The 18,440-nt window shown below is 37.3% G+C and overlaps 1 protein-coding gene across 1 annotated transcript in view; it reads right to left on the reverse strand.

The window, feature by feature from the left end:
• Window positions 1–17,418, reverse strand: part of LOC119796312 (dynein heavy chain domain-containing protein 1) — a 32,560-nt gene extending 15,142 nt beyond the window's left edge. The window contains exons 1-22 of the mRNA XM_038304812.1: window positions 17,169–17,418; window positions 14,367–14,800; window positions 14,067–14,234; window positions 13,759–13,962; window positions 13,539–13,649; window positions 13,246–13,402; window positions 12,884–13,135; window positions 11,428–11,571; window positions 11,042–11,147; window positions 10,678–10,871; window positions 10,314–10,557; window positions 9,856–10,013; window positions 6,840–6,965; window positions 6,409–6,685; window positions 6,166–6,293; window positions 5,128–5,326; window positions 4,256–4,350; window positions 3,892–4,120; window positions 3,647–3,772; window positions 3,466–3,563; window positions 261–3,387; window positions 53–161 (exon numbers count right to left, since the gene is read on the reverse strand). Coding sequence (XP_038160740.1) covers window positions 53–161; window positions 261–3,387; window positions 3,466–3,563; window positions 3,647–3,772; window positions 3,892–4,120; window positions 4,256–4,350; window positions 5,128–5,326; window positions 6,166–6,293; window positions 6,409–6,685; window positions 6,840–6,965; window positions 9,856–10,013; window positions 10,314–10,557; window positions 10,678–10,871; window positions 11,042–11,147; window positions 11,428–11,571; window positions 12,884–13,135; window positions 13,246–13,402; window positions 13,539–13,649; window positions 13,759–13,962; window positions 14,067–14,234; window positions 14,367–14,719 — 6,605 coding nt within the window. The 5' untranslated portion in view covers window positions 14,720–14,800; window positions 17,169–17,418. The remainder of the gene's footprint in view (window positions 1–52; window positions 162–260; window positions 3,388–3,465; window positions 3,564–3,646; window positions 3,773–3,891; window positions 4,121–4,255; window positions 4,351–5,127; window positions 5,327–6,165; window positions 6,294–6,408; window positions 6,686–6,839; window positions 6,966–9,855; window positions 10,014–10,313; window positions 10,558–10,677; window positions 10,872–11,041; window positions 11,148–11,427; window positions 11,572–12,883; window positions 13,136–13,245; window positions 13,403–13,538; window positions 13,650–13,758; window positions 13,963–14,066; window positions 14,235–14,366; window positions 14,801–17,168) is intronic.
• Between the last annotated feature and the right edge of the window lie 1,022 nt (window positions 17,419–18,440).

Below are 18,440 nucleotides of genomic sequence, written 5' to 3' on the forward strand. Positions count from 1 at the left end.
TTTATTTATTTGTTTAAAACTGGTTAAAAACATTTATTTAGGAGTTTGATACCGAGAGTGTAGATGTCCACCAAATCCCCAAACATAAGCCACCAAGAAAATGTTTCTTGCGAGAAGCTCGTTATCACCTTGAGCTTCAGTGCTTTGGTTAACAGTTTCACCTAAATGCACACATGATTGAAAAATTAGTTATTCAATTTCAAAATAAGAAAAAGAGATACTATCACTAGGTTAGCAGTTGTCCGTTGTGAGTGTCATACCTGTCTTGCCCTTTTGGAGTTTTGTGTTTATTTTATTCAGTTCCTTTACAAAATGTTGCAGAAGTGCTCGCAGGATCCTCGTGAAGGATGTAATTTCCTGGAGTCCATGGTTTTCACATGAACTCTTTTCAAAATGATTTGCAGAACTTAAAGCATGTTGCCCAAACAAGCTTAGTGTGCTTGAGAAAAGGTCATCAGCCAGTCTATTCCACATTTTTTGGACCTCTTGACTCAGTTTATGCTCATTCGAGAGAGCCTCCATTTCAGTCTTCCAAATGGCCTTCCACAGATCAGGCTGTGTGAAATAAACAAGGCCACAGCGAGTGACAGCAGAGGGACTTGCATCTTTTAGGTCAGTGATCTCAAAAAGTAGATTCAGTTGTGACAGAACTAAGACTGTTTCACCTGATGACAGACATAGATGTGGATCCTGGGAATCGCCCAGCGTAGTTAAGTAATCCAGCCAGCTAGGTCGACCCACAGGTTCTCCATCCATTACCAGCCACTTCACTAATTGTATCTCTTTGCTGTCTTTCTCATTTTTGTAGGTATCAAAGCATCTTCTTTCTGAATCTTTAAGTACTTTGGCAACAGCTCCATCTTTCCATCCTCTCTTTTCACAAGAATAGCCAAATAGCTCATTGTGGGACATAGCATTAGGAAAAAAGACCAAAGTGTCAATGTAGCACCAGTTCAACGGAGGGATGTGTGAATCTACATTTGCAGAATCTCTGTTATTTATATTATTTGATCCCTGCATATTTATGCCAGCCAGTCGGTTTAATGCCCCAGCCAAAATGTTGTAACAGAATGTTTTCCCACTACCTGAGGGGCCTATAAGAACGACCGTTTGAGAGAACTGCAGCGCCTCATAGAGAGTAAGAGCTTGGTTTATGACTTCTGTGTCACAATAGAGGGAAACTTCTAGCAGCTCTTCTACAACTGCATGCTGAAGTTGATCTTTTTCTCTTTCCTGAATATATTTTCTGAAATCTGGAAACTGAGACACTATAGGGAATGTGTCCTTGAGAATGGTGTAGAACTGTGGGGCTTTCTTGTGCTCAGGTATCAAAACAGAAAGAATGGCTTTGACAACTGCTGTTTCCTCTATCAGAGATTGTATTATAAACAACTGGGGATTTTGTAGCTTTGGAAAGTTGGTTTCTTGTTTTTCTTTATCCAAATGTTTGTCAGGCAAACTTTCTACAGACAAAGGATCACTTTGTTCAGCAGCGATCACTTGAGCCTGAATGGAAATTTCTCTCTGACTTACAGCATGCTGTAAGTATATTTCTGAGGCAGAGATTATCTTTTTCAAGACGACAAGAAAACAGCTTTGACTGTCATTGAAAAAAGCAGGCAGAGATCCAGAATCTTTGATCAGGCTGAGGAGGCACACCAGACGATGACCTAAATATGCTGCTTCTAAGAAACCAGTAGAAGCCAGTGTCACTTCAGCAACAATTCTGTAATCTGGGTGTGCCAGTGAAACTGGTCTCGAAGTAAATCGCAGACTTTCTGGAATATTTGATGAACACCAACTTGATGAGCTGAGAAAACATCCATAGCTTGGGTTGGGAAAGATTGTTTTCCCTAAAAGCTTAAAAGGGCTTTCAGGATCTGAAGCATTTATGCAACCAGAAAACCCGGCTGTGGTTTTACATTCTTCCATCTTGCACAGTTTTTTAATCTTTTGTTTTTGCAAATTGAAATAGTAGAGGTGGATGTCAGTAAGAAGATGTCCTAGTACATAAAGGACATTTTGGGATAGTAAATCCACACATTCCAACAACAGCCACACTCCTCCCTGAATGGCACCCCGCAACATCCGTTGGACAACAGAAGATCCCATGCTTGGAAAGCACTGTTTAACCACGACTGGTTGTCCTAGGGCTTGGCCCAGCTGAATTACAGTATTTGTTCTTCCGGACATGGATGGTCCATTTACAAACCCGGGCCTGTATCTTGTAAGAGCAAGAACAATCCCCAGCGTTGCCCTTTCCGTAGAGGGAGTATTTACCATCAACCATTCATCTGGTCCATAATACTCAAAGCCGTACTGGAAATGGTGGTCCAAGATATCCACATAACATGATGGATTATCACTGCATTCCAGAATCCCCTCCTCTGAGTTAATATGGTACTTCAACATGCTTAACCATTCAAAAGATGACTCAAGGGCCCCTGGTTGGTCTACAAGTCGAGACAGTAACTGCTCATGTTTCATTGCAAGTTGTATCAGGGCACGCAGACACACCATTCCATATTTGGAAATCAAAGGTTTCTCTACTGAACCCAGAACTTTATTTCTGATGACATTGCCAAGGATGTTCAGTTTAGATAAGTTGTGTGTTTTGACATTGCTCAACTTTAAAGGACTTCCTTTTTCCAAAGTCTTTAGAACACTTTGGCACCAGAATGCTTCCTCAACCACCAGAAGACACTGAAGTGGAAAATCCACCAGCAAATCTAATAAAGGGTGTACATCTTCAATTTTAGTAGCATCGCACAACTGAGGGCCACCTACTGCACTGTTGTATGTTGAATCTTGACTGACAGGTTCAAGCTGGCTTCGCAGTGCTGCACATTGTTTTATGAGCTTTTGCACTGACAATTTCAAGTGATATTCAAAAGAGCATAGCCAAGCTAGGGTATCGGGGTTTGGGCCAACAGGAGGTTGAAAAGAAATGTATTCCTGGAGGCTGCCAAAAAAACCCAGAACTTTCATTTGTTCAGGATTTTTGGATGAAGACCTTAAGTTCTCCAGATGTCTTGTATCTGACCTTGATGTATGCTCCACTTCAAGCAGATGCACACCGTGGAATAATTTCCGTAGGAAAAATTGCTGTTTTGATACCAATGGATGAAAGGAGAGTAGTTTTATTATTTCCCTGTCACTCATGAAGTAGAGTCTTGGAAACTGCTCACAAAAGCATTCAAAAAGTTTATCCATGTGGTTGGAAATGTCTTCCATTAGTAATAAACCATCCATGAGATTCTTCCGAATGCTTTCACCATCATGTTTGTGTTTCATTTCAGACAACACAAAGCTCCACACATGCAGGTCTTTTGAGATCAACTGTATCACTCTTTGAAAAACATCATCAATTTGTTGAAAGTTGTTAAGCTGAAAAGAAATAATAAATCCCACATGTAATGATGTTTCAAAGCACTAAAATGAGATCTGTATAAATTGTGTACATACCAAGTTTACTAGTTCATCATAATTTGAAGTTTTTCTAAATGTCTTTGTCAGGAAGGCCCACATTTGCTGGTATCTTTCTAGTAAATCAAGCAGCTTAGCTACAAATAAAAAGGAAAACAATGTCATTTTTTAGGTACCGAGGACACAGAAAATCTTTGTTAAATATTAAAGATGACTTTACCAAGAACATTTAGAGACTGAACAAAATCCTCTAACTGCAGCCTGAACTTAACACTTTGTGGAGACTTCAACATGTAGGAAAGTGTTATCAAATCCCTCTGAGCTTCAGCAATGAGCGTTTCTATTCCTGGGAGAAAAAGTAGAAGAAAACTGCTGCAACATAAACTTCAACAGGAGGAAGTCACCACAGTAATTCATCTGCAACACAATGCAATTATACAAATAGATTAGATAGTCAAGTCTCACCAACAATGGTAAATGTGGGATCCATACAGGAGTATGGACAGGTAGATTGAACTCTGGAATCAGTGGATTCTGTTTGTATCTCTTTTTTGTTTAATCCAAACTGAGCCTTACAGTGAGAGCAAACAGGGACAATGAACCCATGCAGCTGGAAGAGTCTCTCTTTCCACTGTAAACAAAGTTTTTGGAAGCGCTCCTCCAAATCCCACTCTGTTTTGGCCTCCCTGCATACCTGATCATATAAAAGGTACTGGTCATGTTAAGAGATCATTAAACCTGATTTCCAAAAACAGATTATGGTGTCGCTGTTGCCATTCAATCACTACTGTGACAATTTCTGGATATAATCTCTGTGATGTTTACTTGCCTTCTGTATTAGTATTTGATCGGTTTCAGACATAAGTGCTGACAAAAAATGACCAACAGTCAAGTTTTTCTCTGGGTTTTCCAGGAGGCCCATGCCTGTGAAACACATTTTATAAATATCAACCACTGGAATCACATGTAGTTCCATTTTTAAATCTTTAAACCACTTAGACTTATTTGTATTTTGCATATTATTATTGTGTTATGGTGTATTTTCAATACATTTTTGTATTATAGACAAAAGGAAAACAGGATTTTCAGATTTTCATACAAATAAAAATCTGAACAGAGTGACGTGTCTCTGTGCTATGCACTTGTAATGACTTTGACCCTAAAAAGAATTTAATGGCACTAATTATCTAACAAAAACATGAAATTAGAACACAATAGAATTGAATGGATCATAACATATTCTGTATAGGACCCATCCAGTCAGAATTCATAGTTAAATCCAGAGTCTTTGTGACAAGTCTTCAAACATGAACCTCAGAGACATTCCAACTAATCGGACATAATGTATTTTGAAAAGATGGTGGGGCAGACATATTTTCTTTAGGTGTGCAAAGATGATAGAGATACATCCAAAAAGACACTGATCTGATTGAAGCAAAATGTAGTTCTTCAACATTTTGACTCTAAATACAGACATATCTCACCAAACAAGAATTTTATTTACAAAAAGGGATACAAATCCTTGCCCCTTCATTTCATAATATAAGTACCACTTAGTGTAAATATTCAGGTTTCAAGATGATAACAAGTTAAAAAATCCAAGAAAAATATATTAACCAGTCCCTGTCTACAACAGATACTTTATGTTGTGGCCATCAAGACATTACCAATATTAAAATATACATAGACAAAGTCTCTAACCTTGAAATATAATTCCCCAGTGTTTCTCCTGAATTGTGGGCTTCTTTAGCTCTTCCAAGACCTCTATCTGGAGGCTTAATCTTTCAAGGACTCGTGAAGTTTCATCTAGAACCGCATCGCCAGCAGGAAGGAGACTTTTCAAAGACTCTGTCTGATTTTTCCAAAAGGCAATTTTCTCCTGAGCCTCTGACAGCCCAACCTAATAATAAAGGCACATCGGCAGAAAAAGGACGTTTAATGCAGATTTATAAAATTATAAAAACTGTGTAATTTATCCATGTATGCATATCCCCAATATTATAGATTTAAATGAGACTTTAGCTTTATAAGAATAAATAAACAGATGCTAGAAAAAGAACAAATTAACTTAAAGCATAACTTAAAATGGAGATGTCTTGCTCACTGTGACCTTCCTTTCCACATTTATAGATCATTCATTTGTGATCTATACTATCTATAACGTGCAATTGCAATGCTTCTGGCTGGATTCTTCATTATTGTTGCTGTTCTGAGGACATATTTTCATCACCCCCACCCTCCAGGTCACAGAGGATTTTACTCCGCCCCGTTTAGCCATTTAAAAAAAAAATTAATAAAAATTGTATTACAGCAGGGCCGTGATTATCTAGCAGTGCAGAAACTGCGTACATGTATAAAATTTTTTTGAATAACCAAACATTTGGACTTTTCCACTTGGAGCTTCCGCATCCTTGAGTTTAGATTACAAAAGAACTGAGAGAAAAAGAATGTCAGCTTCACAAAATTAGGAAGCCAGATGTGCACAATATTTTTTAGCAGTTCTACAGAAACACATTGACATTTTTGTTCTAAAAACACAATAGGTAATAGAGAAAACTGAACAGATTAAATCTTGAGACAAACAGAATAAAAAAAGATATCCATGCAGCACTGGGAGAGACTACAAACAGTTTCTGCACTCCTAGAAAAACGTGCAAACAAAACAAAATGCATTTAATGGCTTAAACTGGATCTTGCTTGATATTTCCCCTTAAAACTGAAAATGATTTGACAGTTTACCTCAACAAGTGGTTGTTGACTCCACTTCTCCCTCCATGAAGTAAAATCAGCTCTAAGCTGCCATAACTCTTTACGAGTTATGACCTTCTGGACATCTGCTTCCTGAGTAGTTATGTCCAGCTGCTGATCTAATGGGATGCAATATCAGAGATTTTTTTTTTTTTTTTTACATAGATAGCAACATGCCAGATTCTTTTCATTTCCTGTGACATGTCAATCAAAACATTACTGATATTAACTAACCTTGCATGCGTTGACTGCTGCCATTAACTTCCTCCAGCTCTGCGCTAAGTGACTGAACATGGTCACACATGCACTTTAATTTAGAAACCATCTCATTGGCATTCTGGCTTGGGTCAACAAAAGGCCCGGAAGTGGCTTTAGAGACTATATTTTGAAGTTCAGTGATCAAACATGAAAACTTTGTTTCCAATGCATTACACATTGAAGGAAGCCTCTGGGACACGAGAGTATGTGCCTGCTTTAGCAGGTGGTTAAAATTGTCCCACAATCCCAGCATCTAAACATAGAGCACAAACAGATACACATAAAGAGGCTATTATATTGAGATCTGGTCAAAAAGTTGCACATTTTCAAGTTTATGCACATAACTAGAGAATATATCTATAATGTAGCTCATATGTAGCATAATTTTCCCATCTTTGCCAGTGTACCTTCTCTTCCAAAGTCAGCTCCGGCTCACTTATCTTCCTATAGCACATGCAAATTGCATTACGGAGCGAGAGAATGTATTCCAAACGGCTCTGCATGTCGGCCAACGTTTTCATAAACTCCCTGACCTGCACGGTGAAAAAAAAAATTCACTGTGGTTATTGGACAGCTTTGACAGTTTATCACAACTTAATTGTGATTTAAAGCAATCAGGAATAAATATATTTTAAACTATTTCAGAGCTGTCCGTGCTGATGTCATAAATGATAAAATATAATGTAGGACATTTATGTGCTGCAAAAACGATAATGCAATAAGACAGACAACACTGATAGGAAATTGCTCAGTGCTTAAATGTTGCACAAGCATCCAAATCTTTTAAAAGAATAGAACAATGCTAACACTGCATACTAGCTTGTTTTTAAAATGTTTTAACGTTTAATGGATAAAACATTGCTTTAGGCTAAAAATATTTCATCGTAAATTAAGTATTGTTACTAAAATGACAATTTCCATAAATTGTTCTTTTACTGTGAAACAAACACAGCATTCCAATTTTTTTAGCATTCCAATTGTTAGGAGTCCCAAAACTCTATTTTATATAAATAATTCATAACTTTGTGTTAAAATATATTAAATAGTAGCCATTTTTCTCCTAAGAAGAACAGGAGTATGTATTTACTATATCTGTCATAAATCCTGACTGTACATCTAGTTTTTAGGGCTGGCAGGCTGTTTGCCTTTCCTGCTTTGTTCCGCTCTGCTAATTAGAGTAAGCAGATGCACCTTGCCACTCGCCCAATCACCTTCATTCCTCCCAGGTGTTACTCAGACTATTTATACCTGTGTCCCAGTAATTCTCTGACAATATATATCACTTTATCCTTGGCAATATAAAGATAATTTGGGGATTCAGTGGGTCCAGAGAGACATTATCTTTCCACAGTACACATACTGTAAATGTTGGGGGGAAGAAGCTAAAACTATTGCAGAGATATTTATCTCAATGGCTAACCACAGGTTGCATGCATAAACTTTATATATGAACAAAACACTTTGAAGCACAACTCATGATGTGCAAAAATAAACTTTAAGGGGACAGTAGGCAAGAAAACCTTTTTAATCATAGTATTAAATGTTTTAGAACTCACTAAAATGCATTGATACATGACTGGTGTTATTTAACTCAAGGAGAATCAAGCCCCGTTTTTTCTGTTTTGTTTTTTACTTTTAGCTTTTATTGTTTAACCCAGTTGACTAAACTATAATATGTTCAGCCTCATACAATAACATAACACACACACACAAAAAACAAACAATGAACACAACCTCAATCAGATGTAATTTACAAGTATTCCTCTTTTTTTCACATCTAGATTTAAACGCATTTTGGTTTGTTGGTTAAGGAGCATAAAATGCATATGAATTATTTAAGGAAAACCAATGTGTAGCACTTTTCCACCAAAAATGATGTCGCCACAGTCTGACAGGCAAAACCTTCTGAAACAAATCTGTCAGCATTCCTGGGTTCTCCAGATTCCCAAGATTAAGGGTAACCAATAAAAAATCAGCGCGGTCCGAATAAGAAAATCATCAACCAGTAAAGGTCTGGAGACATTTTTAATTATAATCTGTTACTATAAACAGAACTTAACACTGAAATGAAATTTGTTTTTTATGCATTCATATTATACTTTTAATTATTAAATAAAAAAATTGAAAAAATGTAACATTTTTCTATTTTAAAATCGAATGTGTTTTTTGAAGTAGAGAACAACAACCGTTAAGTTTGCTATATAGACAATTTCCTAATTCACATATTTTTTAAAACACCTGAACTGACTCTTTAGTTTTTTTCTTTTTTCTGGCTTAATGAGAGCAGTGGGCTTTAGGCTGTCCTGCAAGGCTTTAAACCTGGGTTTGAATGGAGACAAAGCCATTATAAAGCACATATCAAGGTGCTCATTTAGACCCTGGATCCATGTTTATTTTTGATTGTGTTCATAGTGGAGAATCCTGCTTTGCAGCAGCAGGTTGAGCCAAACATACTCAAAATGTGCAGTGAGGTGATCCGGTTTGTCAAATCAAAAATATAGTAACAACAGATCGGTAAGTACAAATTAGAGCATAATTCTTATATAATTTTTAAAAACTAACACCGTTTATTTAAAAGATTGGATGTAGACTATTGGTACTTCAAGGTACCAGGAAGCAGATTTCTTATCTCAATCAGAAACAGCACATACGCTGGATGCTCATGGGGATTTTTTTTAACATGTCGTATCAAATCAAGCGTTCATTTTTTTCAACGAGTTTAATGATAATATCGCACATGCTCTCCTCGAGCTCCATGGATAAGTCGGAGCGGAATAGCGGAGGCTCTAGGCTTTGCTTTGCAGGAGGTCTGGAGCGCTTTGCTTTGGGGTAGAAAGAAAAAAGGTTAAAAATTTCCAATACAGAGAGATTATTTAGATCTGGTTGCTATGTTTGAATAAGCAGCATATGGCTTTTGTAAATAAGGGAATGGCTTCAAAGAAAAAAAGGAGACTTGTTCTGCCAAAGTTGTCTGGCCTTTAGTGTGAGAACACTGGCAGGAGAGCTCAAGAAGCAGGAAGAAGCTGCCAGCCGTGAACCCATCTGGAACTAAGGAACCACAACAGGAGATTGGAAGAGTCCACCGGGGAACAGCGCCATTGGGGAGAGGCTACGACTGGCAGGGGCTAGCTATAGAGGCTAACTGTGGAGGATCAGAGGAGCACAGCGGTGGATCAGATAAGTCAGCCCGCAAGACAGAACACTGACGGTAGGACAGAGGCTACGGCTACCCGGGAGTAAACATTCAGACTAATCAGTTTTGTATCTCTTAACTTACCAGGATTCCAGAAAACATTATGTGCATCTATATATTGTCCTTTTTTAGAACTGTATTGTCATTTGCTGTTACCACCTTTAAACTTTACAACTCTCATATTTTCTCTTTTTTGTGTTTATGCATGATATTTTAAAGGGTTTCCATACCATCAGTGCATATTTTGAAAAGTCATGCACATCTTCTGGTTCTGTTTTAAGTTCGGCAGTCATCCTCTCCAGGAGAGATATAAGGCTCTCTGACTCCCTCTTCATCTGGTCAACAAGTTGCTCTTGAAGTTGGTCCTTGATGAGGCTAAGCTGCTGCACTGCTTAAAACAACAGGAAAATGAAGAGTGTTTATCATGAAGCACAAAGCACATCTCTTTAACCATTCTGGCAGTAAGCAACTGCTCATCAGGCTTCAAGTGCATCTTAGTGGGGTAACGCACAAATTGAAAAAAATCTAATACATTAGCAAAACTGTTGATTTGTAAATGTGTCTAATTCCGTTTTTGTAGTTTTCTAGTCCCAAACTATCAATATACAATGTTCTGTTGCTGAGATTGTAGAATGCACAAAAGGGGTTCTTGAGAAGGAAGCTTTTGGTTTACGCTGTATCCACGTACATAGATTTTCCTTTAAATGGGTAGAATCGATGACAATCAGATTACTGGATATACAAGTTGATGGGCACACTGTATGGATCCTTTGAGCCCACTGGTGCAACTTTTTAATGTGCTCTTCATACACAGATGCAGGCTGCTCCTTCAGGGATTCCAATGAAGCCGGACTCCATTGACTGGCAAACAGATGGATGTCCTTTAACCATGTATAAGTCTTGCACACCTGCTCTATTTCTAACTCTGTAACCTGTCCAAAAGGAACATAACAGAAATATGAGTGATACACATATTTCTAACTCTGGTTTGTGATTCTTTTTATGAATTATTTAAAGATAAGCTCCTTCTGGACATAAAAATAAGCACTTACCTGTATGATTTTGGCTTGCTCAGTCTGAACTTGTTTTGTCACATCAATAGTGTTGATATACCACTCTAACTTTGTTTTGGAAAGAGGATAGTAGCAGCCTTTAATCCTTTCACTTTGCACCATCAAAAAAGGTGGTTCAGAATGCAGCAGCTGGTTCCCAATCAGTATTTTGTTCATTTGAACCGTGTTTGCTCCTGTAGAACAATACACAACTTTTCCTTCTTGCAATAGTAAAAATACAGTAAAAGAATCCAAATTAATTTAGTTGGTCCCAATAATCCAAGTCTACACTGTTCCATGCATGTCAAACCAATTTATATTACTACAGCACAATGGTAATATCAGCAAAAACAGAATATCATACCTGTCACTGTAGACCATTTAATACAACTGAGTTCTGAGGTTAGGTCTGGATCCGAGTTAATAACTTCCTTTCTGATGTCCAGGAAGAATCCTAAACGGTCACACATCTGCAATGGATGAAAAAAGTTTGTTACCAAACAATAGTCTGGTCTGCCACTCTGGGTCCCTGAGCAAAGACCCTTAACCCCACACTGCTTCTCAGGCGCCACACAATGGCAGCCAACTGCTCCCCAAGGGGATGGGTTAAATGCAGAGAATTAATTTCGTTAGTCTGTAAAAAGCTGGGGGGGGGGGGGGGACATTGCATTGAGGGCAGTTTAAAAATAGTCAATTTTATACTAATAATAACTGATTAATTACTCTTAAGTTGCTATGTAAAAGAAATACCTGAACAACATTGTTGCCAGCCCCAAGAAAGAATTCTGTCAGTGTTTTTTGGAATTCACAGATTGGTGGATCAATAGTGAGCTGACCATCAGCAGTGAAACACAGTTTAGTGTAGAAGAAACTGCACTGCTGAGATGAAACTCTCTGAAAAAAACAATAATACATTAAACAGCATATTAACTCTACACAAATGAGCTTTATTAGACATAGGCAACTTTTATTGATATTTTGTTTTGTACAGCTTTCAGAACATTTCCATTCCTTGAAGTGCAGAAGTGGTCAAATATAAACAGACATGGTGCAAAAAACGCATTTATATGGAGTTTCAGAGTATTAAATATATATAGTGCAAATATGCAGTATATTTGGTTTGGTGTTATCAGTTTGATGCAGAGTCTGTGACATGTTTTAGAGTTTTCTCAACAGTTCAGCAGTCTAACGGCAGTGGGGAAGAAACTGTTGCAGAATTTGCTGGACCTGCATCGAATGCTGCAAAGCCTCTGCCAAGAGGGCAGCATGGAGAACATTTCATGTTGGGCTCTCGACAATTCCACAAATATGTCGCCTATTATAGTTCTGAGTTTCCTTGAAAGAGGAAACTCAGAACAGAAGAAATCAAGAACTGAAACAAACTGACTGTGTTTGTGAAATTATCCTGGAACATAACCATGGTTTAAATTTACAAAAATGGTAAAAGATGAGTATTTGAGACATTTTCCAGATTAAAAATATTTCCTATTAGTGCCGGAGAAAAGCATGTCTATAACAGCAGGATGTTGCCCCCACCACGTATCATTGTGGGGAGGAATGGTGGTCCATTCAGAAGAATGTTAGTTTAATCCATAGCAGCAGTTTGCACTTTGGTATTTCTATTTGGGTCTCAGGAAACCAAAACACCGTATTTCTCCCATGCTTACAATTCCCAATACATGGTAGAAAACTTTAAACATGTCTTATGGGTTGCTTCTTTTCCCTCTGCCATAAATACCAGATTTCTGTATGGAACTACTACTAATTTATCCGTTTACAGCTTTTCCCACATGAACTGCAAATCTCTGCTACTACCAGTACGAGCCTGGCTGCATTTCTAATTAATGCTCGTTTCGTTAACTTTATGGCATTAGTGCGTTTGCAGTTGTGCTATATTTTTTGTTTTCAAATAACAGATCAAACAGTGTTGTGCAGGTTGTTTAAAACTTAAACTATTTGTTTTTTGTATTGACCCTGCCTTTAATTACTCTACAACTAAAATTTAATCAGGGACCTGTCAGTTGTATTCCCTGACATCATAATCAGGTTGTTTCTTTAGTATTGGAAAAAATTATGAACATTATGTATCATCTGCCTTCCACTTTGTAGTTATTAATTATTTTCTTTTGTCTATTACATGTTACCCTTTTAATTTCAGTTAATATGAATATCTAACAATCTGCAGGGATTTATTTTCTCTTCATACCTTGAAGCAGTCGAGGAAAGACCTAGCATCTTGATGGACGACGGTAACAAGACTCTGTAAAATCATCTGATGGGTGAGTGCTGCAAAGTTTCCCAGTTTCTTCAAGATGCCTTCAGACTGGGTCAGTTGTTTCTTCAGGTTGCGTTGGCGGTCCAAGAGCAGGTGAATCGGTTCAGAAGATCTATTCAACTTTTTTGCAAGTTCTAGTTGCATAAGAAGCTCCCTGTGATATGTATAGCTGCCGTCTTTCACCTAAAGTGAAGAGATAAGCCTGCTTTTAATTGAAAAGATAAATACCATACTCATTCTGAGTCCAAGATGGCATCTATGTTTGAATGACTGGGATGAGGGATTTATCATACCACATTCAGAAGTCCCACATGGTATTTAGATAACTTCTGTAGAGACAGGAATAGCTCTTTCCTTTTTGTTTCCAGTATTTCATTGAATTCTTGCAATGAAATGTTTTTAAAATCATCCAAATTCATCCTGCTTATTCCTTGTAGCTCCTCAAGTACTCTGTAGGAATAGAAATATAAAAGTGAAACCTAAAAGTCCCACTTTTTTTATTTCCTCTTAAGGCTTAAGATTCAAAGCCAGATTTAGTTTTATCACAATTCAAAACTAAATAGGGACAGAACTATCACTAACTTACCCAAATAACAGATGAACAGCAGTTCTGAACTGAGGCACAGCTAAAAGAAGCTGATCCTGGAGATGGTTACACTTTCGCCGAAAACTGATTATGCGGACCTTCTTATGCCAGCTGCCGTGCAAATCCACAACAAAGATTAAAAGAAATGCATATGAATATAAAATTGTCTATATTATCCTGAAATTGTTACAAAGACAACTTTACATTTGAAGTACTTTACCTGGAAAAAGCTTTTCGCACTCTGAAGTGTCTGAAAAAATGTATGTCCTGCAAAGCTGTCCACAGAACGTACTCTCTGTGCCACTCTGCAAGAGTGATGGTTCCACCAAAGCCTGTTCTTGTCACGTGGAGTACAAAATCAGAGGAGAAGATGTAATGCTCAGGACCAGCATCTTCAGCACGGACCACTTGCAGGTCATAAGGCCTGTGAACCAAAACCACTTTTTAATCTACATTCATATTTTATTTTCACCTTTAAAACACAAAGGAATCAATAAAAATCCCATTTTGCCAAATTCTCAGTTTTACCTGAAGGCATTCTCATCCACTTCTTTCAGGAAAAACAATTCCTTTATTTTTTTATACTCGGCAAACATCTGAACAACTTCTGTGCCAGTGAGAGCATATTTTAGTTTGGTAGCTTTTTTATATTTCATTTTCCTTTTGCCCTTGCATGTTGTCATATCTACTTCATGACTGAAAAAACAAAGCTTATCAGCATGAGAAACTCCTATAGGTCTAAAAAAAAACATTGAAAGGTAAAGCTTGACCATGAGATAGTTTTTTTTTTTGTATTAATGTACATTTTTCACCAACAAACAATATTACCTCTCTGCTTTCAGCTGATGTGCTTTAATGGGGATGTCAGCTTCTAAGAAAGAAGCCATTAGTCGAGGTCCATCGGTCCATTTTGCCTCAGCTATGGCTTTCTTTGAGCCAACTTGACCGATTATATGGGGTAGTTCCAGCAAAGACATGGGTTTATCAGATGGGATGTTTTTGAGAAGAGATGTAGGGCTAAAAAGGTCCTTTGAGTCAAAACATGCTGAGAGGCTTGTCTCGGCAAATGGTGGTGGTAAAGCATCCCTTTTCTTGACTTTGGATCTAGACTGTGATCCATCTCTATGAGACATATGAGGAGATCCGCCATGGGATACTTTCTTTGAGGTTCCAGCGAACATGCTCTTGATTTTTTTGTGTACACCATTAGCTGGTTTGAGAGTAAGACAACATACAACGCAAAACCACAGTCTCTGACATTTCTGTATGGAATGAAAGATATATAAAGAAATGTTATTGCCATCCTGTAACATGTAGCAGCAAAAATACACAGCATTACAGGAGCAATCTATTACATTAAAACAACTGTTGACTAGGTGACCTCTTAAAGTTTATTGGTATAGTACAATTCAGTAAAAAGACAATTCAAAGTGATTTAAGTGAATAAATATTAAAATAAAAGGTATATAAACGCAGAATCAATCAAGTAAAGATAAAAACATGAGCAGGCAGCAAAACAAATAAAACAGTTGGACCACAATGGTGGTCTGGGAGGATGATACACTTACAACAAATCTGTTATGTATTGAGGTGCTGATTCATTCAGTCATTTATAGACTAAATAAAGTATTTTAAAGTCTATTCTCTGAGCTACAGGGAGCCAGTGTAAGGACTTTAAAAACAGGCTGATACTTTCTTAGTTCTAGTGAGAACACGGGTCAGTTACAGCTGACACTGTTACAGTGATCAATTCTACTGAAGTTAAATGCATGAATGTTTTTTTCTTGATCCTGCCTAGACATTATTCCTTCAATCCTGAAATGTACATCACTTGACAGGATGTGAAAATGCCACTGAAGCTTTCAAGTGTTTTTTTTTTTTATTATTATTATATATATATCATTTAAGTAAGATATCAATAATCTAAGTTTTTTATATATATGTCCAAAGCTCCTTTGTGTGTATCTAATTTTTTTCATCCTGTTAAGTGCTTAAAATGCGTACTTCTAAAATGTACTATACAAATACACTTGCCTTATTGTTTCTACATGGAAGACCTTGAGTTAATAATTAAGAACTTATGCTGAACAATACACTCAGCTTATTCAGGCAGGTCATGTTTTTGTCTGAAACGGATAGCGTTAGATATGTCAATACTTGTTTTGCTAAAAAAAATTAAAAATAAAATACTGGTGACTCCATATTTTCTTTCTTGGTTTTCAAATAACAAAACTAACTGTCTGAATGTAACAAATAAGTTCCATCCATTCCGTCCATTAAAGAAATCTTTGTCAGTCACTTACCGTACTTACCTTACCCTGCTTACTGGGTAAAAAAACCCCCACCATAATATGAACAAGCACTCATCCTACAACGGAGTATTAGGGCCAGGCTAGAGATTTTATTTTTTTATTTTGAGTATAAAGTCATAACATTGCGAGAATAAAGTTCTTATATTACGAGAATAAAGTCATAATGTTACAAGAATAAAGTTTATATACACACTACTGAAAAGCTTTCATATACACTACTAGAAAGCTTTCATGTACACCTCATAACTCTGGCAAATAAGGAGCAAATGCAACCTAAATCACAGGATTTTCAGATAAATTAATTTGTTCCCATGTTATGGAGTGGGAACAGATTATTTTAGGCAGCTAAAATATAAGCTCCCCCTTCCTTAACTCTGGCAAATAAGGAGCAAATGCAACCAAAATCACAGGAATGGCAGGTAAATTAATTTGTTCCCATGTTATGGAGAGGGAATGGATTATTTCAGGCAGCTAAAATATATGGTTCCCTTCCTTTAATTTAGGCAAATAATGATCAAATACCACCAAATCCAGAGGGTTTGTTGTTGATGAGGAGAGGAAAAAGCACAGTTAAAGACTTGCAGCTAAATTAATTTCTTCCCATGTTATGGAGGGGGAACAGAATATTTCAGGCAGCTAAAATATCCATTCTCTCCTCTCCAGAAGACCTGGTTCTTTTTAATTTTACAATTGTGTAAGCAACAGCTGCCAATTGAACTAAATGTTTCAATCTTGACATGATTATACAAGTTGTTGATCAGGTGCACTTCATGTGGCTGCAATGCGCGCTCCCGACACAGGGGGGGACAGATTTTCACAGGGGAACAGTATTTCGCACAACACTGTAGCCTATATGAAAGCTTTTTAGTAGCGTATGTTAAAGTTTTTCACCAGTTTATATGAACAGTTCTCACTACTTTGTATGAGAGCTTTTGAGTAGGTTATATAAGAGGTAAATGTTTTCACTTGTTTATGTGAGAGCTTTTCACTAGTGTTTAAGCACGTTTTTGAGAGTTGAATTTAATATGTGTATATTGAAGTTAATTCTTATTTAGGTCCCTACGGGCAACTCATAATACTCCTTCGTACTCATCCGACTCGGTCGGTAAACAACATTCCACCCTTGTTGAATATATAATCCTTGTGCTGATGAAGGTTCTCAGTCATCCAGGTCATAGTCAAAAAAATATAATCTTTGCTTACAAACAAAACTATCAGAAAACCATTAAATACACATTTTTAATCTTTAATACGCGCTCGAACCGTAACTTACTGGCTAAAAGCGCCGATAAAATAAATACTTAAGAAACTTTCTTACCTGCTCCGGAGAAGTTTCGAGGTAATGCGCTGCACAGCTCGTTGCCACGGTAACGCGCAGGGAAACCGTTGTCAAGGTTTAACAGCACAAGGGGTCACAATCATCACAATTAGCGACCTTAAAATCTCGAACATGACGCAGTACATCGCGCTCTTTTGGTGATTTTCCTGAACTTGAAATAAGTTATTCATTATCTTAAGTAGTATTCTTACATTTTTTGTAAGTAAGGGTTTAAAGAACTCTTCCAGTGTTGTGTGGTAACTTATGAGTTAGATAATAATTAACCAAACCATCCTTTATTTGTAGTCTAAAGCTTTAAGAATAAGTATTATAAAATTATAGATCATAAAATGTTTTTTTTTAATGTTTTTCCTAATAAATTATTTGGAAATGCACAAAGGAAATGTTTCTTTTTATAGATGCAATGTTCTTTAAAAAAAAAAACATATGTATATATATATATATATATATATATATATATATATATATATATATATATATATATATATATATATATATATATATATATATATATATATATACACTCACCGGCCACTTTATTAGGTACACCTGTCCAACTGCTCGTTAACACTTAATTTCTAAGCAGCCAATCACATGGCGGCAACTCAGTGCATTTAGGCATGTAGACATGGTCAAGACAATCTCCTGCAGTTCAAACCGAGCATCAGTATGGGGAAGAAAGGTGATTTGAGTGACTTTGAACGTGGCATGATTGTTAGTGCCAGAAGGGCTGGTCTGAGTATTTCAGAAACTGCTGATCTACTGGGATTTTCACGCACAACCATCTCTAGGGTTTACAGAGAATGGTCCGAAAAAGAAAAAACATCCAGTGAGCGGCAGTTCTGTGGGCGGAAATGCCTTGTTGATGCCAGAGGTCAGAGGATGGCCAGACTGGTTCGAGCTGATAGAAGGGCAACAGTGACTCAAATAACCACCCGTTACAACCAAGGTGGACAGAAGAGCATCTCTGAACGCACAGTACGTCAAACTTTGAGGCAGATGGGCTACAGCAGCAGAAGACCACACCGGGTGCCACTCCTCTCAGCTAAGAACAGGAAACTGAGGCTACAATTTGCACAAGCTCATCGAAATTGGACAATAGAAGATTGGAAAAACGTTGCCTGGTCTGATGAGTCTCGATTTTTGCTGCAACATTCGGATGGTAGGGTCAGCATGAAAGCATGGATCCATCCTGCCTTGTATCAACGGTTCAGGCTGCTGTTGGTGGTGTCATGGTGTGGGGAATATTTT

The sequence above is a fragment of the Cyprinodon tularosa genome, unplaced genomic scaffold, assembly GCF_016077235.1.
Source record: "Cyprinodon tularosa strain WSP-4 unplaced genomic scaffold, ASM1607723v1 ctg542, whole genome shotgun sequence".
In the NCBI taxonomy this organism is placed as follows: Eukaryota; Metazoa; Chordata; class Actinopteri; order Cyprinodontiformes; family Cyprinodontidae; genus Cyprinodon; species Cyprinodon tularosa.